Here is a 26,066-nt window from a genome sequence, read left to right on the forward strand (position 1 = left end):
CGGCTCCGCTGCCCCAGGGAGGTGGCTCTCCCGCGTGTGTGTGGCTGTCCCTGTGCATGCAGCGTGGATGTAGTCTTTGTGCGTGTTGGTAGAGGTGTACAAGGCATTGCCTTCCCCCAAGCAGAGCCCTGGCCGTGGGCTGCACCATGGGAGAGCACAAGCGTGCTTTTGCTTATCCATGCATTGTGGGTATAGAGAGCGTCCTGTGCCCTGGGGGCAGCAGGCAGGGTGGCCAGGGTGGGAATAGGCGGTCTAGGGAGGGCTGAGCAATGCCTGTGTGCCTTTGTGTCTGTGCATGTCAAGTCTGTGTGTCTGTCTCTAGGGAGGGCTGAGCAATGCCTGTGTGCCTTTGTGTCTGTGCATGTCAAGTCTGTGTGTCTGTCAGGTGCTTTTGCACGGCGTGGTCTGTACTAGGGTGCAGCAGAAGTGAGGGCTGCATGTGGTGCTGGGGCTGGGCAATCCCCATGGGCACCTCTGGCTTTTTAGATAAACAAACCCCAGTTAAATCCCACACTTAACAGCTTCACAGCAAGCACCACGTATTAATGCTGGGTCTTGTCTGCTGCTTTTTGAAGCCAGTTAGTAGCTCCTGCCAGCAGGAAGCTCAGCAAGGCTCTTTTTAAATAGCAAACCTTTATTTCCAGAGCAGAAATTTCTGCAGTGATGAGAGGTGGAGCTTGCTGGGCAGACCACCAGCAGGTTGCAGTGCCCTGGAGAAGGAGGGTGGTTGCTTGGGTGCAAATGCCCTCGTACATGCGAAGTCTACCCTGTGCTGCTGCATGACAGCTTCTCCCTGCCCGGGCTGGCCTTGCATTTGCATTCCTTATGAGACTATTTTCTTGTCCTTGGGCAGGCAGTGGTGCTGAGAGCTTGTTATGGCACAGCTGGCTGGGGATGCTGTTGTCCCAGCAATGGCCGAGGAGCCTGAATGATGAGGAGAGCATCTTTCATGAGCCATGGGCAGATGTGGGATCTATTGGGGAGGGTGAAATGCTCTGCAAGACTCTTAATGCAGCATCAGTGACGGCCGGTGGTGGAAAACATGGGGTGGGCGCATCCCATAGAGTTTGAACCTCTCTTCCCATGCTGTGCTGTATCTCTCAGTTCAGACCACATAATGTGTCCTGCACGGCTCTTCCTGTGGCTGTCTTCTGCTCTTTGCAGGTCTCTGGGGCAGGGTGTGTGCCTGTGGTCTCCACACATGGAGGATGATGGCCAAGAGTAATGCTCTGCACAGCTCACCAGCCAGCTGCCACCCCTGCCCATCCACCCAAGCCCAAGTGGAGGGTGACACAGAGAGGATGCAGCTCAGCACCAGGAGGTCAGGCTGGTTCCTGGTTGGGGTGAGGGAGGCAGTAGTGGGGGAGGGGAGGGGAGGGTCATCTCTGTGTGTCTGCCGAGACCTGGTGTGGGCAGGGCTGCGATGCCAAACCTCAGCTGCCTGCTTCCTCCAGTTTGTCTGGCTGTGGGCAAGTGCCTCGATGGCACGGTATGGCTGTGACCCCCTCTTTTCCTCGCTGCAGAACCTGCTTGACTCAGGATGACACCTCCTCAGAGCTGTGGAGAGAAGCTCCCCTGGATGGCAGGGAGCAGCCGGCTGCCTCTGCTTTCCAAGGCAGGGGAGCTTTGGCCAGGTACCTGCACATGCTGCTGGCCCAGGGTGAGCCTGAGCCCTTTGTGCCTGGCTTTGACACTGGGGACTTGTGTGGGGTCAGGATCCCCTCCTGCTGCATGGCACACAGGGGTTGCAGGGACCGGCATCTGTGAATGCTGCTCTGCTTGCCTCAGTGCCCATGAAGAGGGCTGTGGGAGGGGGCAGCTTCATCACCTCTGGGGCCCTGGGACGGCTCACTCCTTTCCCTCACAGGCAGTTTCACCCTGCCCCAGTCACCCACACATTCCTCATGTCCCTGCAGGCACGGCCGCAGGATTGGGGAAGAAGCTGTGAGACTCTGCCAGGGTGGGCTCTTTTGCTTGTATATTCTTGGTCCCACACCACCACTACAAGGGGGGGGGGGGACGGGGAAGGAAATGTTTGGGCTTGAAAGGGAGTTGTGAGAGTTGTCTTCTCATCTGTAGCCCCTCTGCCTGCTCTCAAGCTTTTGCTTTCTCTTTGCTCTGCAGACACCTCCTGATTCTGCCTCTCTTCCCAATCCAGGATAGTCCGGCTGGTGCTGGTGCTGAGGAACTGGGCCAGCAAGAGCTTGCAGGAGGAGCAGCAAAGGCCAGACCCCTTCCTTGAGCGCTTCCAGGGTCCTGAGCTCCAGACAGTGGCTGCAGGTGCTGGTAATGGTCTAGAGGACGAGGAGACCGAAGAGGAAAACAAAAAGTAGGGTCCCTTTCCTGTGCCCCCAGCTGTCCTTGGCTGGAGATCAGCTGTGCGTGGTGCTAGGGGGGCTCCTGGCAGTGATGGCTAATGGAGGTAGATGGGGATGGAAAAGAGGGAGGTAGGATGCAGTGGTGGGAAGAGTCCTCCCTGGCCTCTCCAGCCCTTGTCCTGGCAGCCAGCCTGGCTTTGCCGGGTGTTGTGCAGGCACATAGGATCTGGTAGTCTGTCCTTATGGAAAAGACCTGGCCTGTGCCTCACCAGTGCGGGTTTTCTCTCCCCTGGTAGGTAACACACATTGTGTGGCTTGTGGCAGCTAGCAGACCTCCCCATTTTCACAGCAGTTCAGCACTAGGGCTGGTGTTTGGAGGCAGCCCTGGGTCTGTGGAGAGATGTACCTTCAGCCTGTGCATACGAGGAGCTGGGGTCAAGCCAAGGGGTGTGGAGTTGCCACCCAGGAGACCACAGCAAGCACAAACACTTGGGATTTGCCAGTCTCATTCGTAATCTGCAGGATGAAGGGAGATGCAGGAGTGTGTTTGCTGCCCATGCCCCCCCCCCCCCCCAGTTGCAGACGCTGTGACAGCAGCATTCTGGAAAGGCTCTTTCAAATCCAGCCCTTTCATCTCCTCAGCTCACACTCTGGGTGAAAAGCAATAACCTGGCTTTTTTTCTGCTGGCTAATGAAAGGGCAAAGCTCACAGACTACTCTGGACCCTACCATTATACCTGGTAATTAAAACACTAAGGAAATAATTGTTTTCTGTAGAGGAAAAATATCTGAGCCTTGTATCTGGGTCTTTACTAGTCATAGAAAAAAGCATTCTGCCCTGTGAGGTTAAGGGGAGCTTGTTAATTACCAGGGGCGGCTGAGGTGTGCTGTGAAAGGGCTGCTCGGTGCCACCGGGTTCCTGGGGAGATGGTAGTAACTTCTGCTGTTTTCTAGGTCCTCACCTCCACAGGTAAGAAAGGACCCAGGTCTGGTAATTGCAAACGTGAGCTGCTGTTAACAGCCCTGGGAGACTCCATGGTTGCAGGCTTGGATGCAAAGCCTTCGGGAAGAGATAATTATTCCCTCTTCCTGGGTTAACCCAGAGCCCTGGTTTTCCAACCCTGACCCTGCTGTCAGTGTGATGTCAGTAAATCTGGCCACCTGCCATGGGCAGCACTGGTGTTTTAAAGCTAAAATTACCAATGTGATTAACATTGTTATTAAGGTTATTAGTGCTTGCAGATGTTACAAGGGTACTGGCTAGCCGCAGGTGGGTCGGTGCTGTATGTGCCAGGGAGCAAAGAGTCCCTTTCTCAAAAAAACATTGAAATCCCACTTTCTGAGCAAAAGATAAACGCTTCTAGTGGGAAGGTTGGACCATCTCTTTGTCTATGGCTGTGATCAGAGTGAGTGCGAAGGACCACTGCTGGCTTTGCGCCGCATGCAAGTCCCCACGTTCTGGGCACCATGGGTGCTGCTGCCTGTGCTGCTGGGGAAGGAGACTTCAAGGCAGAGGTTTTGCTTTAGAAGCTGTCAGAAGCAGTGGGGGTCGGCATGGGGAATCTGTTGGCAAGTGGGTTGTTTTTCTCCTGTCACTGGAGAGAGTTTTCCATGTTCAAAATCTGGAAGTGGGAGAGGGAGTTTTGCCCCACCAGGCTGCAGCAGCTCAGTCTATCAGCCCTGCTACACAGTTTCTCTTCCCTGGCTTCTCCAGTGAGATCTGGGGACTGGAACACGCACATCTTATCTCGGAGTCCCAAGACGAGCAGGATCAAACACTTGGGAGCAGTTCAAAGGCTGGACCCAGCACTGAGCAGGCAGCTGTGAGCAGCATGGTGACTGCAGCCATGCAATGCCAGCTGCCCCCTGGGTCTCTGTGCTGGGGCCTGGGCATCCCCTCCTGGTGTTCCTGCTGATCTGCAGCACGCTTTCCTTCCTGCTCTAATTAATCTCTTAAGATCTGTCTGGCACCAATCCATACCTCATCTGCAAGAGGCAATGTCATGTAACAAGAAGTTTTCTGATCGCCCTCTTGCATACATCTGTTTCTGGCTCTGCCACTGGGGTGCTGTGTGCATGTAGGCCACCTGCTTTGCCTTACCATCCTACAGTTTCCTCTTCTGGTACGTTACTGAGCTCAGTTTAAGGGATAAAGGAGCTTAGATGGCGATGGGTATTTTTGCTCAGTGCTGCTGGGTTTGGTTTTAGCTTCCAGACTGACACTCAAGCTGCAGCTATGTTTGAGCCAGTTTAGTGCAAGGGATGAAGGATATGGCTGGGATGGTTCCTTTCAACCCTATTTTCTATGTTTAGCCCTTTTTTCATACATTGCTAGCTCTGGCTTCTCTCTGTTTCCAGGAAGAAATGGCAGATCTTTGTGGTGGACCCTGCAGGGGACTGGTACTACCGTTGGCTGGTTGTCATTGCAGTTCCTGTCCTCTATAACTGGTGCTTGCTCATAGCCAGGTGAGCTGGGAGGTTGTAGGGTCCCTGTCTCCTCTAATCCTCCTATTCACCTGGTTGTCGTGGCTCTGCCCGGATCAGACAACTGACAACTGGTGGTGTTGGGGCTGGTGGGAACCTAAAGGAAAGGAACCCTCCTATCATTGTGACTTCTGCGGTGCAAAGGCAGAGCATCCATCTGGAAAGGACCATGATTTCAGGGTCAAGCTGCAAGGTGCATTTGGGAGGTCATTTCAGGATGTTGCTTTACCTAGGTCCAGGGAGGGCAGACTTTTCAGAGAAGGGAGTTTTAATTTCTAGGAGAAAAGGGGCAAGTGGCTAAGCTCTGTTGCGAAGTTAGGAGCCTCAGAATCAGCTAGCTGTAACAGCTGGAGATGATATGGAGATTTGTTGGTTTCACCACCCTGTTTTATGACCTTCCACCAGGGCTTGCTTCAGTGACCTGCAAAAAACCTATGTTGTCCTCTGGCTGGTGCTAGACTACATCTCAGACTGTATCTACGTTGGGGACATAGTGATACACCTGCATACGGGTAAGCAGAGGGAGCATGCTGGCTTGTGAGTTGCTTTGCTTTAATCCCTAAAAGTGGAGATGAGCTGCAAGGGAGAGACTTAATCTGCACCTCCAGTAGAAGGGGGGTTTTGTCTACCTTGGCACTCACTACTACGAAGCGGTCTGCAGAGAAGGAATCTAATTAAAAGATCTGAGAAATGGAGTAAGTTTCAGATTGAAAGATTAATCATCCCAGCTTTCAACTTCAGCTTTGAATAATTGTACAAAATGACTTGTGTTACTATTAGTATTCGGGTGTAGTTGAAGGTCTGTGTGTCTGATTTTGCATCAGTTCAGCTACTGAATTATCTACATGGAAAAAGGCAGAATTTAAAGTTCTAGGAATGCAGCATGTGGCTGTATGTTTTCTGTCAGAACTGCAATAATTCATGATCTGGAGGATGAAAACCTTTGTGTCCCCCTTTCTTTGTGCAACAGACTAAATCCCTAAGTGGTATCTTTCGGTGGCTTTTGCCAGATGAAGAGCTTGAGTAGGGGCAAAAGCTTGTAAACTGAGTAGATCAGGTAGAACTGGTAATATTTGGATGACCCTGTGTATATATGCACACATGTGCATGGCGTGCCATAAAACGTTTCTCAGAAGTGCTTACAAAGCCTGCAGAAGAGCTGAACATAAGCCAAGCTAATTTTGTCATTTGCTTCCCTGTTAGGTTTCTTGGAGCAGGGCCTCCTGGTTAAGGACCTGAAGAAGTTACGGGATAACTACATCTACACCTTACAATTCAAGCTGGATGTTCTCTCCATCTTGCCCACAGACCTGGCATACTTTGCTGTGGGATTGCACTGCCCTGAATTGCGTTTCAACAGACTGCTGCACTTCTCCCGCATGTTTGAGTTCTTTGATAGGACTGAGACCAGAACCAGCCACCCCAACGTCTTCCGCATTAGCAATTTGGTTCTTTACATCCTGGTCATCATCCACTGGAATGCCTGCATTTATTATGCCATTTCCAAGGCCATAGGCTTTGGAGAGGACACCTGGGTCTATCCCAACATCACAGACCCTGAATATGGGTATCTGACCCGGGAGTATGTCTACTGTCTCTACTGGTCTACGTTGACTTTGACTACCATCGGAGAGACCCCTCCCCCTGTGCGTGATGAAGAGTACCTCTTCGTGATCTTTGATTTTCTCATCGGTGTCCTCATCTTTGCCACCATTGTGGGGAATGTGGGATCCATGATATCCAACATGAATGCCACCAGGGCAGAATTCCAGGCAAAAATTGACGCCATCAAACACTACATGCAGTTTCGCAAGGTGAGCAAAGACATGGAAACCAAAGTCATCAAGTGGTTTGACTACCTGTGGACCAACAAGAAAGCAGTGGATGAACGGGAAGTCCTCAAGAATCTCCCTGATAAATTAAGGGCAGAGATTGCCATCAACGTTCACCTGGAGACACTGAAGAAGGTGAGGATTTTCCAGGACTGTGAGGCAGGTCTACTGGTGGAGCTGGTGCTGAAGCTTCGCCCTCAGGTGTTCAGCCCAGGGGATTACGTTTGCCGGAAAGGAGACATTGGGAAAGAGATGTACATTATCAAGGAGGGGAAGCTGGCTGTAGTGGCAGATGATGGAATAACACAGTATGCTTTGCTCACTGCAGGAGGCTGCTTTGGTGAGATCAGCATCATCAACATTAAAGGGAGCAAAATGGGCAACAGGCGTACAGCCAACATCCGTAGCCTGGGCTACTCTGATCTCTTCTGCCTGTCAAAGGAAGATCTTATGGAAGCTGTCACAGAGTATCCTGATGCCAAAAAGGTCTTGGAGGAGCGTGGCCGGGAGATCCTGATCAAGGAAGGTCTGCTGGATGAGTCAGCTGCAGAGGCAAGTGCAGAAGGGAAGAGCATGGAGGAGAAGCTGGACAGGCTGGCCTTGAACCTGGACACACTGCACGCCCGCTTTGGCCGGCTTCTGACAGAGTACAACAATGCCCAGATGAAGCTCAAGCAGCGCATCACTCTTCTAGAGTCCAAGATGAGGCAGCAGGATTTGGAGGACTTCTTCTCTGATAGCTCAGACAGTTCGCTTGAGGATAAGGAGAAAGCTTTACCTGGTGGGATGAAATGAGAGGGTGCAGAGGCCAGCTAGGTGATGTCTGGTCTTGTGCTGAGACAGTGTTTGCTATTTCACAAGGCAGATCCTGTGGCTGCCTTGACAGGGACTTCTCTCAGGTCCTTAGCATTGCTGCTGCCACTGCTTTGATGGCAGCTTCTGAAATGGCTCCAAATCAGGTGATTGTCCCAGCTCTTCTTCTGGCCTGTCCCTGTTCTCATTGCCTTGGTCTGAGATCTTGGACTTGGATCACTAAAAAGAGGACAATGGCTAATGCCACTGCTAACATTTCCTTCCAGCTTCTGCAAAAGTTCTGTGCCCATCATGCCTCTTTCCTCCTGGTTGCCTTAATAGAAGGTGGGACGTGAACCTTACGGGGAGGGATACCTGGACATGCTGGCCTCCCATCTATGTTGAAGAGACGCAGAGTCATGGTGGACAGAGCCTGCCATGTGCCACCTACCCATCCGTACAGGGACCAAGGAGGAGACAGGCTTTGGAAGATGCCGGATCCCTTGCAGATAACAAAACCACCCCAGTGAGAGGCACCAAAACTCAAGCCACATATTTAACAAATGTATTTTGGGTTCAGCCTTTATAACTCATTTTAAGTAAACAGTCTCCACTGACTGTCTGCAGACACCCAGCCTGCACCAAGACACTCCTTACTTGCAAGATACCAACACTCAACTAAGACAGCCCAGTCTTTGCCTCTTATGTCTGCAGATGGAGAGGCTTGTCTGGGTCATTGTCACTACCTAGGTCACCTCTACTGTCCACACTGAGGCTGGAAATCTAGCTGCAAGGGCAGGCAGCTGCTGTCCTCCTGCCTGCCTCTCTTCTCCCTTCTGCTCTGTTTGATGTTGTCAGATGGCACCTGGCGTGGGTGGCTCAGTACCCTGAGCACTGCACCTTCCTGGGGGATGGTCCCCAAGCCCTCCCACTGCAGAGGCAGCATGATTTCCATTTGGGCTACTGTATTTGTCATCTGAGACATCCATACAGAGGTAAAGACCATGGCTCACTGGCCCGACAGCACCTGTTGTGCTATGTGCAGAAGAAAGACAGTAGCTGTCCCTCTCCTCTACCTAATGACAGCCAGATGTGCCAGGAAGGGTTTGACTGAAATGACACATTTTTAAGGAACAGAGCAGTGGTGGGACCCAACTGTGCCTGTATTTGCTTTGGTGTGGGTAGCTCGGAGAGAATACAGAACACATTTATTTTCTTAGGCAGGAGGTTTTCTTGTACTCAGTAGGAGTTTTGGGGCTTTGCCGGCCAGTTGCCTTCTGAAGGAGAAATGAATGGCAGAGCCACGGGGACACGTGTGCAAGGGTGAAACTGTGGCACCATCACATGCGCCACAAAGCTCTGTGGGCTCCACAGTGCCAGCAGCTGCTTGGTGAGGGGTGCGGTGCAGGGAAGGCACCAATACCCTGCAAGCAACGGCAGCCTCAGCACAAGCAATAATCCCACCCACGCCTAATGGTGCTGTGCAGGTGCTGGCACTGGGGGATGCAACCTTATTTCTTGCTTCTGTTGCATAGCTTGCTCTGATCCATGGGTAGGTATCTGCGACCTCCTGCTCCCAGCCACGGGGTCTGTGGGGTGGGCTGGGGCTGGTTTACAAGGAGAATATTTGTTGGAGAAAGGAATTTTGGAGAAACTTCATGTTCTGGGTCAAATTCAGCCAATAGTGTGGCTAAAATAATGGGATGACGCATAGACAGGTATCAACTGAAGAAGGTTCGTGGTGGAAAACTGAAGGGATTCGGCTTTTCCTTTCTTCTCCCTCCAAAGTAAGACTGCCTCTCTTCATTTTGTATGGGAATTTTCCATTTAAAAATAATGGCCTTGCTTTTTGGGATTGGTGGGAGAGGGAAGGTTAAATTACCAAATTTAGAATCTAGGGTAAGATAAGTTTTTTGTCGCCTCTAAATTTAGGATTTTCGTTCGTTTGTTTGTAGGGCTAGGACGATTTTGGCTGAGTGTGAGGTGGTTTCTGTTTTTTCCTGTGACACCCGGAGCCCCGGCCCCCCGCTTTCCCCGTTCCCGTGGTTTGTGGCTCCGGAAGGTGCCGCTCGCCCCGCCCGCACAGGGCACGGCCCGGGCCCCAGCCCCGCTCCGCCGGGCGGGCACGGGCGGCCGCGCTGCGGGGAGGGGGCCGCGAGGGGGCGCTGTGAGCCGCGGAACGGCCGCGCACCCCCGGGCCGCGGCGCTGCAGCGGGCTGGATGCGGCCCCCGCGGGGCTGTGGGCTCGCAGCCGCTCGCCGTGCGGCACGCGTGGGGAGCCGAGCGCTTGACAGCGTACCCCGGAGTGTTTCCCGGCGGAGCTGTAGGTCCCTGGAGGGCGAGTTGGAACCTCCTCCATCGCTCCGGCGATTCCCGGTTCCCTTTCGCCGGCCCCGTGCCCCGCTCCGAGCCCCCGGGCTCGGGTCCTGCGCTGCTGCGCACCGGGCGGGTCTGTGGGATGCAGCCGGCCCGGGAGCGGATCCCGGGGCTTCTGCCTCCGGGCTGGGGAACTGCTGGCAGCTTAGGGGGTATTCTGATTTATTCCGGGGGAAGGAAAAAAGAAAAGAAAGCAGCAAAAACACCCCCCCCCCCCCCCCCTCCCCGCCCCCCGGTTTTAATCCGAGATAATAATCCACTCGGGGAAATTTTAAGTCTTCAGACAAATTACCCCAGAGGATGGCTTTGTGAATTCCGAGCAGATCCCGCTTGTTTCCTCATGGCAGCAAGCCAGGAAATCAGAGATTGATGAACCGCTTGATGGGGCCTGCTAATGAAATTAGTAGCAGCTCCGTGAGTTTTTTGGAGAGGCAGATGTCGGACAGAAGCAGACAATGGCACAGCTGCACTTGTGGGCTGCCTAAATTCCCAGCAGAGTGGACACGGGGCACAGCAGATACAGCTTTGGCTGCTGCCCCTTTTACAGGTGGTCCCAGTATGTGCCTTCCCCCCCCCCCCCCCAGTAAGGCTCGCCTGGCGATGGGGAACAGAGGCTTACCAAAGGCTGCTCCTCAGGGCTGGCAACCGGGAGGAAAAGCTGAGGATGCCCACTCAGAGGGTCTGCTGGGTGCTCTGCACAGACTTGCCCATGCACCACGGTACATTAAACTGCTTTGTCTGCAGATTAATAACAATTTCTTTTTTCTAGATCTCTGCCGTTGCACAACACAGCTTTCTCAGTTGTGTGTTGTGGGTGGGAGACATCAAATATGGAGTAAATGCATTGACCTCCAGAGAGGTCAGACCAGGGGCAAACGTGTGCCTAACCAGGCAGCCACCCCTTCCAGTGCCATCGGACCAGGGAAGCCCCTTGACTTCCAGATGTTTTCTGCAAATCTGCTGCTGCTAAAGGGTGTATCTTCAGATGTTGCCTGCCACCCCTACAGCTGCAGGAAAAGGGCTGGGATTCTCAGGTGTATCAACCATAAGTGCATTGCGTGGTACTGGTTTCCCTCCTCGCCTCTGAGCACTGCTTCTAGGAATGAAATAATCATCACTGGATGATACCCAGAAAAAGGTCTCTCATCGGCCTCTGGGAGATCTAAGTACCCGTTTCACAGCAGGGGGAAATGGAGAGAGCTTGCCAGGACACAACAGTGATAACTCCTGCCTGCTGCCTGCCTGCTTTTTGTTTTTCTTAAGATGTCCACGAAGAGGCCATTTTGGTCATTGTGAGCAAGCTGCAAAACAACCTCTTCTCCTTGGGCTGGAGACTGCAGTGCAGGAGACCATGTGGCTTTGCCCCTTCTCCAGAGGTAGGTTAGGTCTGTAAGCAGGGCTCATATCAGTTTGAACCACTGGATTTTGGGATTGCCGAGTGGGCCTGGCTTCAAGCCCAAGCTCTGGCACGAAGCCTGAAGCCTCTGAGTCCTGCAGCACAACAGGCCCACCTTGGCGAGAAGATCTGTTGTGGTGTGTGCAGTGCAGGGAGAAAGGCATGAAACAGAGGTTGTGGAGGTGGCTGGCTCGTGGCTTACCAGGATCCCTGATGACTGCGGTTCTGGTGTGTGGCACGGCACAGGCAGCAGCAGAGCTGCTTTTGGTGCTGTTGAAATCTGTGATGGCCTTCTCCATAGCGCTGTGCCTATGGTCTCCTCTGCACTGCTGAGATGGGGTCTGGCTGTCCAGTCAAGACCTCAGTGGTGTGAAGCGGTGGGCAAGCTCCAGCCTTGCTCTGACTTCCTGACTGCATTGTGTCTCCTATGGGCTCAGCTGAAGTCTCTTGAAAATCAGGAAAGTTTGGATACAGCTCCAAGCTCTCCAGCACATCCCCCCAAAGTGCTCTCTAGATGGCTTTGCCTTCCCCAGCTCCTGCCTCCTCTGCACCCAAGGCAACCAGGACCGCGAGCGTGCTGCTGGTGCTGCCTTCCCAGGAGTGAGGCACTGCACGCAGAGGGCTGCCGTGAGCAAGATTTCCACCAGTTCTCCCAGAACCGGGATGTGGAGGTGGTGTAGAAGGTCATCAGACTGCCATGCACTATTCTCTGGAGGGGGGCTGGCTTGCTCACGATCGTTTGGATTCAATAGCTCTGAAATCAAAGAACTGCCTGCTTCCTCTGCAGGTGTGAGTGGGATTTCAAAGAAAAGGCTCTGTGCTCAGCTTCTTCTCATGGGCCATGGGCCATGGTGGATGTGCTGTGTCCTGGGGCTGCTCCTGGGAAATGGCTGCAGAGGACAGCCGCCAGCGTAGGACCTACTGTCAAAGGAGTTTTGGTGGTGCTAGGCAATGGTTGTTTTCTTTGCAGCCCCTGAGGAGTATCTGAGGGTCTTTCTGAGGTGTTTCAGTGAGTTGTGGCTCACTGAGATGTGGTCTGCCCTTTGAAGGGGAAGATTGGTGCTGAGCACCCAGCACGTCTTACAGACTGGTGGGTGCTCTGTGCCAGTTCTGTCCTGCGGAGCTCAAGCCCTCTATCACCCCTGTTTTTGTGTGGGGTGTTGCTGTGGTGTGCGGGCAGTATCCCTATGAGTACCATCCCCATGAGCACATTTCCCAGCCATGAGGAGCAGAGCCGAAGTGGCTCACCATCATACCTGTCTTGCAGGTGGCAGGAAGCTGCAGACCTGCACGTTGTGTAGGTCCAGGTCAGCCTTTCCGCGAGCTCTCTCTGTGCAGGCTGTCTTGCTTGTTCCCATCCTTCCCATGTTCAAAATGCCAGGGTGCTGCCTCCTCCTTGGTTAAACAAGTGGAAGTACCCATTCCTTCCTGAACTGGAGTGGGTGTTGCCATGACAGCAGCTCAGGGTGATGGGTAAGCAGGAGGTGAGGCCATCTCCGCCATCTCCCTTGGTGTGATGGAGGGAAAACCCTGGGATGCCTTCCCAACACCCCTTTTTCCCCTGACCCAGCAGCTTGGTGTTCCTGAGGGTGAAGACTTCCTTGCCCCATCATGGGGCTCTCCCTGGTGCCCTCCTCAACCTAGCTCTGCAGATAGTCTCCTAAGAGAAACTCCCCATGCTGGTGGTCCATGGGGAAAATGTTCAAGCTGAGGTGGTGATCAGTAATTCAATTGGTGCAAGGTGGGATTTGGGAGAGCCTAGCAGGCTCTGCCCGTTGCTGGGAGCTCCACCGTGCAGGTAAGCTGTGCCAGGGCAGCGCAGGGTGTTGGAGCCAGGCAGCCCTGGCAGGGTTGCAGTGGTAGGGTCTGAGCTGGGTCTTGAAGCCAGGATCCAGACTTGGGCTGGGTGACATTGGTGCAGAACTGGTTGTCTGTAAGCCTGCCACCTCTTGTGGGAACATCCACCTTGGCTGGTTCCTCCAGCCTCTGGGGGGATGGGAGATGTCTCCTCCACGCAGTTGGTTTAGAGTGAGAGCCTGCAGAGCCAGGGTCTGCAAGGAGAGATGGTTGTAGACTGCAGGTGTCCTTCCTTCCCCTTCCTCTGAGACTTCAGTCACCCTTGTCCCCTTCCTGCCCCAAGTGACACATTTTTCCTGGGCCTGTTCCTAAACATTGCCTTTCGGTCTCAGCCACATGTCACATTACACCTTCTGGACTACAGAGTGGAGGGGAGGGAGGGGAAATACAGTAGAGGATTTAGGCTTATCCTTCTTGGAGCCAGATAAAGTCTGCAACAGAGAGTGAATCCCTCTGCTTGCCTGCCTGGCTGGATTACCTGCAGCTGTAGCAGGACCTTTGATCTCCTCCAGCATTGTGATCCCTGCGTGTGGTGTGGGATGGGGGTGCTGGGGCAGTGGGCGCTGGCTCTCCTGGTGTCTGGTGGTGCTCTAGGAAGCACTGCCTGGGTGCTTTGCTAGGCAGGATGGTCTGCGATAGCTTGGGTAGAGCAGGCTGCTGTCTGGGGAAAACGAGACAGGCTGGAAGCAGTGGAGAAGCAGCCTAAGTGTGTGCCTGCGCTTCCCCACGGCTTTTCCAGGAGCTCAGAGGAAGCCCTGATGACACACCAGGCAGAAGGTGATGATCGTCCCAAGGCCTGTGCCCATGATGTGGATGCAAACCTTGCAGAGGAGGCTGCCAGGGCGGTTTCGAAGGTAAGAAGTTTTGAAGATACTCTGGCACTTCTCTGAGAAGCTTTTAGAGCATTTCCAGAGCAGAAGTCCTTGCCTGCAGGATCATCCTTGCTTCTGAGTCCTCGGATGGTGATGCTGCACTACCCTGCTCCCTTTGTAATCTGGGCCATGGTGGCACCTGCTTGGTGCGCGTGATCAGAGGGATGGGGAGCAATCTTTCAGTCCCACTTTCTGGCTCTTTTCTGACCCCTCTTGGTAGCTACACAAGACAGAGAGGTGGGGAGGTGGTGGCATGGGTAATGCGGAGCAAGAGAGCGACAGTTTCTCACCTCATGGGTGACTGTGGATTCTTCTGAGTCTATTCATAGCTCTGTCGCTGGCAGAGCACTGGCTAGATGCTCTTCACTTGGCTTGTCTCTTGAGACACAAATTTTTTGCTCTTGTTGAGAAGTGAGGATTCAGCAGCCACCTTCCTCTCCCACACCAGCCAGGCACAGGCAGCCTCAGCTCCCATCTTGTCATAAGCACCTTCCTCATCTAATGAACTGGATGTTTCCACCAAGAGAAATCTATCCATGGTAGAGACCCAAGTCCCTAGTGATGGCCTCCACCTCCCCAGCTCCCATTCCCATGCAAGCTATAGGCACCGACTTCGATGCTAAAAACCATCTTCTTGTAGCAGGGAGAATTCAATGGCGTGCAGAGCGGGTGAGCTGCGGACCATCTAGACTGGAAGTTGTCTGGATTTGCTGGCCTCAGGCACCCTCCTTGTCCTGCATGTACCTGAGTCACAAAGACAGCATAGTCTGTGTGTTCGCATATGGATGCGCAGATGTGAAGGTCAGAGGGGACTGCAAGCGGTAACCTTTGAGTGTGCTGTGCTCACTCTTGTGTAGGAACTGTAGGAACACATCACAGCTGTGCTTTTCCTCCATTTCAGGGTTTCTGTCTGCGTGCCATCAGCCAGTCTTAAAAATACATGGGGCATGCCAAGCTTCAGTGAGGGTTCACACGGAGCTGAGATAATGGGAATCCTGGCAACTTCTCTCGTAAAGGAGACACCCAGTGTCTTGGGGACAGTGTCTTGCAGGAGCAGGATTGTTAGAGCAAAAGTCTTCCCCGTGGTAAGAAGTCACAGGAAGCAAGGATACACCCGCCTGGAGCCTTGCTATCCTCTCTTCTTCAAGGTTTCTCATCCCTCTCACCCCTGGCTTGCTCTGGGTAGTTGTGAATGCCAGTGAATTGCTACTTTTAATTAGCTGCCATTTCTCATTTCTGCTTTATTGCTTGGGTAAGCAAATTAGAAGTGAGCATGTTGTGGTGAGCTGTTACTGTGGGTGGGCTGTAAGCATGGGCAGTTTCTTGCCCCTGGGAGGACTGGGAGGCTGCCAAGCACTGTGACAGGGGCTGACTGAGAGAAGGGGTCAGGAAGGGCATGCAAAGGAGCTGAAGAAATGTCTGGCTTGTTTGGGGTTCCAGGGGGAGCTGGGAAAAGTTGTTCTGCTTGAGATGAGGGAACTGGGGTCACCCAGCTCTCTTCCAGGTGGCCAAGCTCCTCTGTATCCCTCCACGTGTTTTTTATGGTGGGGAAAGCCACTGGGCTGAGAAGGTGCAGCTGGCATGGGCACACAGAGGGGTTTTGCCAGGATTAAGCAGCCCCACACAATGCCAAGATTTGGGACTGCACAGTGGGGCAGAATACGGGGGGCTGTCAGGCCCATGGCAGCCTTCAGGACAGTGCCTTGCACATCTGCCCCCAGAAGCATCCTGCATCCTGGGGAAGGCTGCAGGAGATGGAATAAACAGGGAGGGACCCTGCTTGGGGCTGGTGTGGGGCTGAGCTCTTGCTTGCTGGCAAATACCCTGAACTCAGGTCTTTCTCAGCCCCACAGCATCCTTCCAGCCCTGCTCGGAGCCAGGTTAATGCTGTGGTCAGGTCCATGGTGTCTGCAGGCGGGAAGCCACAGCAGCCACAGGGGGATGTCCTCTGCCCCAAAAAGGGACCCTGCTGACCCCCATGCCTCAGAGCAAAGGGCTCTCTGCTGCTCCAGGGGCTCAGCATGGTGTAATGCTCTCAGGACCTTATACAAACTGGTAACAAACTGCTGTCTGCATAGGTATAGAGATGCTGTCCCATGGGCAGACCTGTCCTTCGCAGAGGTTTAAAGCCTCCCTTTGCTGCCTGACCTGGGCTGCTCCTGGGGAGGTGGCTGAGCTACCTGTAGCACGGCTGATGCGAGCCAGTCACTGCTACCCCTTCGCCTGCCTCTGCAGCGGTATCGGCAACAGATCGAGATTAAAGCTCTGCCATTTTTCCGCTATGCCTTTGCCGGGATGCAAGGTGGGGATGGGCTGCTGAAAGGACTTTCAGCAGTCACAGTGGCCACGGTGGGCAGCAGTGCAAGGTGGAGGCAGTGAGTCGGTCTGTGCCCTGACCCATAAATGGCACTTTGGAGGGGGGAGAGCTGCAAGGCGTTGATAAGCTCTGACTTTGCCCCAAGAAGGGTCTCTGTGAAGAGAGTGGTGTTGAGCCGTTGGGAGGATAGCAGCTCCCTGTATCCCATCCACCCTGGGAGGCAGGGGCAAGACAGAGATGTATTAGTCAAGCTGGGGGATGTTATTCCCTAAAAACCAAACCCACCTTCTTATGCCAAACCAAGAATTTATTGTTAGTCCAATTAAAACTTTTAACAATATAACCACAAATGCAATGAACAGTTGTTATTATTAGTCCAGTTAAAATTACGCTAACACTGACAGCCTATTGATTCTTAAATCAATACTTAACAAATGCCATCAGCAGTGCTGCAGTTACAAGCCGCTGTGCAATTAAAAGCCAGTATTTCCCCAGTGCCCCTGGCACTGGGCTCCCCCTGGGTGGAGGGTGGGGGCAATGAGCCATCACCCTCCTCGGCTCTTGGCCAGGAGCAATGTGCCTTTCACCACGGGGGCTTCTTCCTTCGTTTGCTTGAGAGAAGCAAACCGCTTGGAGATGGTTTTATCTCTTTTCCAACAGGCTTTATGCTTGACTCTTTCTTCACTGGTCTGTGTGTTCATGTTGCATTTGACAGTTAATCCGGTGCCTTGCACAAATGCAGGACATTTGATCTCTGATGTTTCTGTTACCCCTGGGAGGGATTTTGCTCAGCTTGCAAGCCTGCATTGCCAGCCATGAGATGAGGGTAGCCCTGGGGTCCTTTGCATTGTCTGTGCCCACATCTTTGAGGCTCAGGCTCATAATGCTGCTACTGCAGCTTATTCTGGGGCCTCAGGTAGTTCATCCTACCTCAGCTAAGAACTTTTTAATCATTTATCTATATCACAGTTATGAAAAACAGGTGCTATATTCCACAATGAGCCTTCCCTATCCCCCTCCTGCCCTGTTGGTCCTTTGTCCTTCCTAGCCAGTCTCTGGTCCCCAGCTGATGGCTGTCCTGACCAGGCATCCCTGGGCCACCCCTCGCTGCCTCAGCAAGCTCATGAATCTGGGCTGGTGTGAGCTGTGGGGCCCAGGCGCATATCTTGGGCCTGCCCTCCAGCCCCCTCAATGAAAGGGAGTGTAAATGATTATTCTTAATAACGTGTGCTGATACGCTGTATTCTTAATAACAAGCTGTTCTTGGAGCTAGACTCCCATGATGCTGGCACATGCATGGTTGGGTCTGGGTTGCATCAGCCGTGGTCCCTGCTCTGGTGCCATCCTCCAGATCGACAGGCAGGAGCAGAACAAGTTCCTTGTGGATTTTCTTCACCGTGCTCAGGGCTGGGGGAAGACCCTGCACCCAGTGACCGGATTCTCCTGCCTGCTCTGCAGCCTGCAGGTGACGCAGAGACATGCCCTCCCTGAGAAAAGGCTTCGGGAGCCCTGCCATTTCCCAGTGCTTCCCCCTGCCTGCTCACCTGGGACACAGTGAGTCTTGTTCCTATTCAATCCCTGTGATCCCTACAAATCTCACTGTTACCTGGATGCTCCTAAAGTTGGGACTGGTCTGTATCCTGCTACCTTGATAATGTCTGCCCCACACCAACCCCAAAATGTCTGCAGAGGTTTCCAGCTCTGGCCACCTACTGCAGCTTCTACCTGGCAGTGAATTGAGTTGTAAGGCTTCTCTTTGTGAAGTTCTGCCTTGTGCTGGTGCGCTCTGGTTTCTGATAGTGTGCTGGCCTTGAAGGGAAAACTCCATTAGGAAAATAAAAAACGTTGAATGCAAAACCTTGAATGTGGCTGGGAGGCAAAATGTGGTCTGACAGTTTCTTTGGCTTGTCAGAGCCTCTGAGTGATGGGCGCCAGTGGGCTGCTGTCTTTAAAAATGACCTTTTGTGAAAGACAAATTGAGGGAAAATGTCTCATGAAAAAAACCCACCAAACCCAACAGCAGTTTATGGAAATCTTTGTACTGCAAAGCAATGGCAAAGGTTCCCTGTAAGCTGGCCTTGGCTTGATTGCTTTCTGTCAGGCTTGAAGGGCATAGCTTGTGCTTTCTGTGAGAACTCAAGACTTATGGACTTGTTTGCATGGCGTAGCTGGCTGTTATTCCTCTTCCCTTCTCCAGCCTTGGTCTCGGACCAGAGGCATAGCAAGGCTCCACTGCTACTAGACCTCAGGCTGAGATGTTTCCTAGCTGCTCATCAGCACAGGTCATGTTCTCTCCGGAGCCAAGCAACAGCCCAGAAAATTTCTCTGCTGCCACCTCCAAACCCAGTTCTGGCCAGGACTGGCGAGCACTCCGGCAGCCTGCCCAAGCTGACTGTCGTGCTGCCATGCACTGACCACCGAACCCATCATCTCGCCTCAGCACAGGATATTCTGCGTTGGTTGCTGCCATGGCACCTTGTGACTTTGCCACGCAGCAGTCATCACACTGGGTGCCATTGTGCTCCCCAGCTGCTCCCAGTGCCCTCCTAGGTCCACACCCTCATGTGTCAGCCACAGCTGGGATGCAGGGGAGGGGGATCATATCATCTGGAGGGCCCTGGGCTAAGCTTGGCATCTCCAAAGGCCCTGCTGGAGCAAATCCCAGTGCCTGGGGCCTCCCATCCCCGCGGCACGGCACTGCCTGCTCAAACCCCATGCCCTTCCTTCCCAGCCTGTTCTCTCTTTTTGGAGTGGGTTGGCTTTATGCTGTGAGATCTTCAAAGAGTCAGTGGATCGTATTGATGTTGTTAACATTCTCTGTAAATTTAGAGAAATTACCAGATGAATATTTGATAAGGCTAATTAAGGCTGAGTTACTGCCACACTCCTTCCTTTCCCTCTGTTCTCTCTGCAGTGTGGATGAGCCTTTGCTTCCCTAATACATTCTGTCCCCAAAGCCCTGGTCTTCTGGGGGGCATGAACCAGCCATGGCCTGTGTTGGAGCACAGCAGCTTTTAAACCAAACAAGTCAGCCCAAGAAGTCCCTGACAACACAACCTGCTGGAGGCTTGGAGCATGGGGCAAGTGTCTGTGCCTCCTTCCTCTGTTCCTATTCTCATTCTGTTTTTCTCCTGGGGCCTGTTATAAAGCCAGAGATTTTCGGGGTCCTGGTTCTGCAGTGGTGTGAGATTTAAAGTTGTTTCAGCCTTTGGCTGCTGCAGCAGCTAGTTCAGACAAGAGCCAGCACTTTTGGGGAATCCTGATAGAATTTTCCCACCCTGTGGGAGCTATGCTTATATGGCAGAGCTGGAGGTTACTTATGGCAACCACAGCACTTAACATGGTGTGAACTTGGGAGGCAGGAGTGGGAAGAGTGACTCGGATCATTTCGCTGAAGGTGAGATGTGTCTGAGAAAGTGAGATTCATGTCCCAAGGCTGTAGAGCTTTTCCACTCCAGCATGTGGCAATGTTGGAGGTGCCAACAAGGTTACAGTGGAAAAAGTGCAATAATGAGCTGCTCAACGCTAGATAACGGAGGAGGAAAGCCTGCACTTATGCATGGCAGAATCTGGCTCCTCTCACCCCGCTCTGCTGTTGGAGATGGGGCAAGGAGATATGAGAAGAAGGATCCGGTGAGGGCCTGGCCCCTGCTGGAGGTACTGGGAGTGCTTGTTGCTGTGTAGCCTGCTGAAGCCTGGATGGAGCATCCCTCTGGGACAGTGATGGAGTCCAGTCACCGTTACGCATCCAGGCCTCAGTCTGCAAGCAGGGCTGCAGTGAAACTCTTGCAGGAGGTGCAAGCATGCACCTTCAAAGCCCACCAGCTTGCAAAGAGTGTGGGAATAATTTGAACCATTGATTTTGAAGCCCTGGACTGCAGTCTTACACTTGAGTACCCAAAGCCATAAACCTTCTTTGCATCTTATCCCTTTTTCCTGATCTTCCCAAGAACCCAAGAGGACTTCTTAAATAAGAACATGCCCTTGCATGTTAGCCTTGCTGTTATTGTCCTTTTTCTGTGAAAGCAATTTCTAGTTGAAGTTCTGGGACTACAACATGGGGACGGTTTTTATTAGAGGCATGAAACTTCTTCAATCTTTGCCTGCCGCTGGTGGTCGTCTCCTCATCTCTCTCATTTGTGGCTGCGGCAGAAGGGCAAAAAATGGTCTTTGCATCACTGTCTCGGTTGTTGTTTGCCCAAACAGGTACAATCTGGTAGTTCAGACAGAGAAGTGGAGATAGCAGCTTTTCTGTCCCTGAGCTCCTGTTGGCCATGAAGTAGCCAAGGCTTAACCCCAGGATTTCTACTGCACAAGGCTGTTGTGATTCAGGACATATTTGCAGTGCTACGGTGGATGCAGTGATGTCCATCCTACAGGAAAACCTTCAGTGAAAACCCGTAAGTTTTTCCAGAGATCATCACCATGATGTGTATCTGCCCTCTCTCCTGAGAGGGGTGTCAGATTTGGCAGTTCGCTTGGCCAGATTTTCATGGAGCTGCGTGTTCCCACCTCAGCCTTTATCAGTGCTCCTGGGAGCAGTCATCTCGCACTGCTTGGTGGGGTCAGGATTTGGGGACTTCTGGGGATTTTCTGAGACTTCAGTCTCACTCAGGAAGGGCACTGTTTTTTCTGCTGCCTTTCCAGGTGAGTTCACAATCTGTATGCGTACTTGCTTAGCTTTGCCTGGAGGACAACAAGGCACTTCACAGTTACGAGCCATCCTTAGGAAAGTTATGATAGACACAAGGGACTGACATTTGTTAAGGATCCAGACCTACCTTCTGGCCATGGCCTGGGCTTCCAAACCCACATAGCTGTGGTGACTGGTGATGAGTTTGAGCCTCTGTTAGTGCTCCAAACCCAGTTCCTCAGCAGAGGGTAAGCCAGTCTGACTGCCAACCTTCGTGACAGATGGACATCCCAGCGGTTTTGGGTGTCACTCTTGATATGCTGTGTGCACACTAAGCATGTGCTTTGGTGGTGTCCAGAGATGGGACCTCCACAACGCCTGGTCCCACAGAAAAGCATGAAAATATGGACCAGACCCTTTATGAGGGTTTCAGCCCTGCCAAGCCCTGGGGAGGGACAGCTGGGCAATCTAGGCATTCATCAGCTTAAACCCTCTGAAAAGTGGCTGTCTGCTAAGGAGGGACTTTATTCACCTGTTCTAAGACAAAAAATCCTCCTTCTTCCCCTTGTTCTGCTTGCCACAGCACAGCCCACATTAATGATAATGAGTTAACGAGCCAGGGTAAGTGATAGGGCTTTGTTATTGGCCTCTCTTTTTCCAGGTTCACCTTTAAAGACATGAAAGGTGAAAATAAAACAGGAGCAGCTCTGAGGGCACCCTCCCTTTTCTTAGTCTTTCTTTTCTCCTTTTATCTGCCTTTCCCTGCTTTGCCCTGATCCAGCTAGCCTGGAGAGCTGATGCTGCTGTCAAAGATGTCCTTATCTCCAAGGGTATGGCTGGTGTTTTGGATTCAGAGACAGTATTAGGATCGAGGTTCTAACTAATCTCCTCCGATAAGGTGTGTCACAGCAGGAGTCACAGGGCAGAGAGTCTGACATTGCAGCTCGGGTGGCTGCTGCCTGATTTATATTTATTCCCTTCCCAGGCACAGTCAAGGGGATGCTCCAGCCCGGCCAAGGTGGGGTTTCTTCTTGACAGAAAGCAGCTCTGTCCACTGGGCTGCTCTTCTCTCAGCCTCTGCCCAGGAGCTGTGCAGGCACTGCAGGCTGGCACACGGTTACCTGCTTGGTGTCCCCCCTCACCAGGGAAGGGGAAATGTGGAAAAGGAGGCTGACATGAGCTACACATTGTAAAACAGGACAGGTGTACTGTGGTAAATTGAGTGACAGGCAGAAATAAGCACAATAGAATTAGATGGATAGATAGGAATGAGGGATCAATAAACCGAGACTAAAGATAGCAAGAGAGATGCGCTGAGGGCTGTTGACAGAGAAATAGATGTTGCAGCCAGAAAGATCCTCGAATAAGAGCAACATCGAATGAGAGAGATGAAGCTTAGAGAAGGGTCATTTTAAGTGCACTTCACTGCTGGGCTAGGATTAGCCCAGACAATACATGTTTAATGCTTTTTTTTCTCTCCTTGTTTTAAACCCATTGAGTGGTGGGATGGGAGCAGCTCCACTAGCCCTGATCTCAGCTGCTGGATTCAGACATCCATGTTAGAGTCAGCCCGTTGCATGTTTTGAAATAATCCTTTCTCAGACACCAGCTTAGCCAGTGAAAGGCTGCTTGGAGCAATCTCACGGAGCCAGGCTGCATAACTGCTGCTCGTACAGTCTCATGATCAAATGTGCTGCATAGCCACATTCCAGATTTAAATCCAACTTAGCCATAATTGAAACCTGCCATTCTCTCGAGCCTGCCACAGCCACCTAGAAGGAGTGGCAGTTTTGGAAAAGGAAAAAGTATAGAACAAGTAGCATTGGGGTGCTCCAGTACAGGGTATTCTGGAAGACACAGTCTAGCACAGGGATGTGAATGGGAGGTGATTTTGGTGGGGTAGGAAGTAAAGGCTTCCCAGGTGTTGATCCCTGGCAAGTTGATTTGTTGTACTAAGCCTGGATTTGGCTGGGTTGATTTGCTTGTCTCAAATCTAATGACCAGTGAGCTTCTTAGGGAGTCCCTGAGGCATCCTATAATACCTGTCCTTATGGGATCTTGTTCCTCCGGTGTTCCCAGCATGGCGCTCTGCTTAAAAGCCGACTGAGCCTCATACTCTTGAATTGCTTTACTTCTTAAGGGCTGGTCTGACAAAGGAGTGAAAGAGTCCAGCAGCTTCAGAGCAGCTGTTAATTTCCTCTGGTTTTTATTGATTAGGTGAGCTACTCCCCATCTCTCTCCTTCTCTCTGGGCATTCACTTAAGCCCTGTGAAACCACCGAAGGCAACAGAAACCCTCCACTTCTCTTCATGCACCCTGGAAGGCCCAGCCAGAGCAGCCATCCCCCTCTGGGGGCTGTGATGGCGGCATCTTCTCTGGCTCTTCAGGCTCCTTTCTCGATCATCTCCACAGCAGGAGACAGAGCCTCCAGCTCTGCTGGCCCACAGCCTGCCTGCTAGGCAGAAGAGAATGGCCGTGGATGGGGACAAGTGACGGTGCGCCATGCACTGCAGAGGTGGGCTTCACTCCATCACCCTGCAGCTGGCTGGGAGGGTGAGGAGCGCTGAGGCGTTCAGCACTGGTGCTGCTCTGGGAGCACCCGACTTCCCTGTGACAAGGGATAGGGGAGTGGTGGACCAAAATCTGCTCTCGTGCCAAAGAAGTGTTTGTAGAGGTGCTTGGGAGAGCTGATGAAGGGAGGTGGCTGCAAGTCCTTCTCTTAGGAAGGCTTAGGAAGCTGGGGAAGCCTCCAGCTCCTCCTGTCTGTTGGAGGCTTGAGCACACTCCCAGAGCATGCTAGTGTCTCGTGGTCACTGGAGCCCTGTACCCTGGCTGTCATCTAAGCAAACCTAGCAGGGCTAAAAAGCAAGGAGGACTAGAAGGGGTTAATCTGCTCCAAACTTGACCTGAAAAGAGAGGGCAGACACAAACCAAGAGCCCATGGTAACTGATTTATCTGAGGTTGGCTCAGACAGCATCTCCAGGAAGGTGTCTCTGTTTAGCGGTAAGAGCAGGGGATGGGATGAGCTGCAAGAGAGGAGCAAACCTGTCCTGCCTGGGAGATGCCTCACTCCCCAGTGCCTCTGGTTTACCCCAACACAGCCCTTCCCAAGGGAAGTATCCACGCTCAGAGTGCTTTGTTCAACAGGCTCGTAGTAATCAGCACGCTGGAGCCATTTATCAGTCCCAATGCATATTTAATGCTGAAATGGTGAGCAGAAGTGGAGCAGTGTTTGCAGACGGGTGAGCTGAGGAGCTTTGCTGTGGCCGTTAACGGTCCTGCATTAATTATGATAGAATAAATAATTCATGGGGCTAATAACAAAGGCTTGTTTTTAATGGCTACGGAAATCCCAGCTTGCTCCTGGAAGGCAGGGCAAGAAAGCAATGTCTGGCTCTGCTTGCGAACCAAGTGGACAGCAGAGCACGTGGGATCTGCTGGGGATGCTGTGCTGGCTGGTGACATTCTAGGGGATCTGTACCCCTTGGGGGTGCATGCACAACTCGGGGGCATCGTGGCTCTCCCCAGCACCAGCCAGTGCATACGGAAAGCCCTGGAGGGACGAGGGCAGGAGGCATCAGCTTCTCCTGTGGGCCCAGGCACTTGTTTTCCTGCTGCTCATGCTGGGAGCAGGGCAGCAGCCAGCTTGTTCCCCCGTGTTCCCTGTGCACCCCACTCCACGTCCTGCACTAAACATCATGGCTGTGATGTCTTTGTAACCCAGCTCCTGTCCCGTCCTCCCCTCCACCTTCTCCCACCTGGTGCCAAAGATAGTTTAATTTTGTCTTTCCATTTAACCTTGTCAGGTAGGAAGCATGTGGGCCCCAAGCTCTGCAAAGGCACTGATCCCATGGGAATACTCACCTGGGAGAAGCAACTCCTGCTTGGCCCCTGCCTGGCAACTCTGGTTTGTCCTGCCTATATCTCCTGTGTCTTTCCTCCAGGCCATTCATTCCTCCCTTCCTTCTTCCCATAACCTGCTCTTTTACTTCTTCAAACATTAATATGGATGTTTTCTTGTGCCACTATTGTTCTTCAGCTTAAATAGCTTTTTCCCCTTCCCTGGTGTTTACCCTCTAGATGTATTTATGGAGAAAAAAATCACATCACTGCCAGTTCACTTTACCGAGGCTGAGCAAGTTATGTTCTTCTATACAGCTTTTATACCATGTCCCCTGTGTTCACCAGCTCATTTAAGAGCCCTTCTCTGCTCCTTTTTATCCTTTTCTAATGCAGATAGCCTTCTGGATTAGCCGCCATGTGGTGAGTGACCCTGGGAAAATCATTTCACTTGCCATGCCTCAGCATTTCCCACCTATAGAGAGAAGAGAGTTACCCCATAGTGGCATGGGGTGGGTTAGGTGCTATAGGAGGTATAGAAGCTTTCTCTTTCCCAGCCCAGGTTCATTTTATGGGGCCTTGTTTCAATAATCTGAATTTACATCTCAACAGGAACACAAACTGAAGTGATATGGGACATGAGTCCTGTCCCAGACCACTGCAAGCAGCCTCAGAACAGCTGAGTAATCCAAATGAGCATCCGGAGTAGGCTGAATGCTAGTGACTCACTCACACATCACCAAACGCATCCTAGGACCTGCCGTAAACCTAAAACTGGTGGTGGTGGGGAAATAATGATTAAAAAGTTTTCCAGGGAAAACAAAAAAGCTGGAAACTTGTGTGGTACCACCTCGCTGTTCTGTTGATGCTGAAGAGTTTTCCTGAGGGTCTAACCAGTGCCTCACAGACTGCTACAAGTGGGGCTGTAACGCCTCCCCTAAACTTGCCTTTGTCTCTTCTGGGGTCCCATCACACTCACAGTTTATCAAGGCTTTCCTGGACTCATAGACTTAGATAATTTTCTTCCTTGGCCCTTCCCAACTGATGAGTCCTCGACAGGCAGTGGAAGCAGTGGTTCCTAATCCCGTGCCCATGTGCCTGAGCCCTGCGTGATGCACTCCTTGTTCCCACTCCTGGTGGGCTCCAAGCTGTCTCCTGCTCTGTGGTGTGCTGTGGTGCCCTCCATCTACTTCAGCTTCCTCCTGGCTCTGTACCAGTGTCAAATGTCATCAGCATGAGGTCATGAATGTAAAAAATGGTATGGGTTACAAACCTGCTGTGCTGGTACCTTCCCTCCAGCCTCATTCTTCCTGTTCCAGGACTCACTTTTGGTTGATACCTCCCCACG

At 52.3% G+C, this 26,066-nt stretch overlaps 1 protein-coding gene across 1 annotated transcript; it reads left to right on the plus strand.

The window, feature by feature from the left end:
* Nucleotides 1-335: 335 nt before the first annotated feature.
* On the plus strand, nucleotides 336-8,645 carry CNGA2 (cyclic nucleotide gated channel subunit alpha 2). The gene is made up of 6 exons (XM_056360114.1): nucleotides 336-1,321; nucleotides 1,524-1,634; nucleotides 2,159-2,329; nucleotides 4,677-4,784; nucleotides 5,208-5,314; nucleotides 6,006-8,645. The coding sequence occupies exons 1-6, from the start codon at nucleotides 1,209-1,211 to the stop codon at nucleotides 7,427-7,429; spliced, it is 2,034 nt and encodes a 677-aa protein (XP_056216089.1). The 5' UTR covers nucleotides 336-1,208; the 3' UTR covers nucleotides 7,430-8,645.
* The last annotated feature ends 17,421 nt before the right edge of the window (nucleotides 8,646-26,066 follow it).

The sequence above is a fragment of the Falco biarmicus genome, chromosome 14, assembly GCF_023638135.1.
Source record: "Falco biarmicus isolate bFalBia1 chromosome 14, bFalBia1.pri, whole genome shotgun sequence".
Classification (NCBI taxonomy): domain Eukaryota; kingdom Metazoa; phylum Chordata; class Aves; order Falconiformes; family Falconidae; genus Falco; species Falco biarmicus.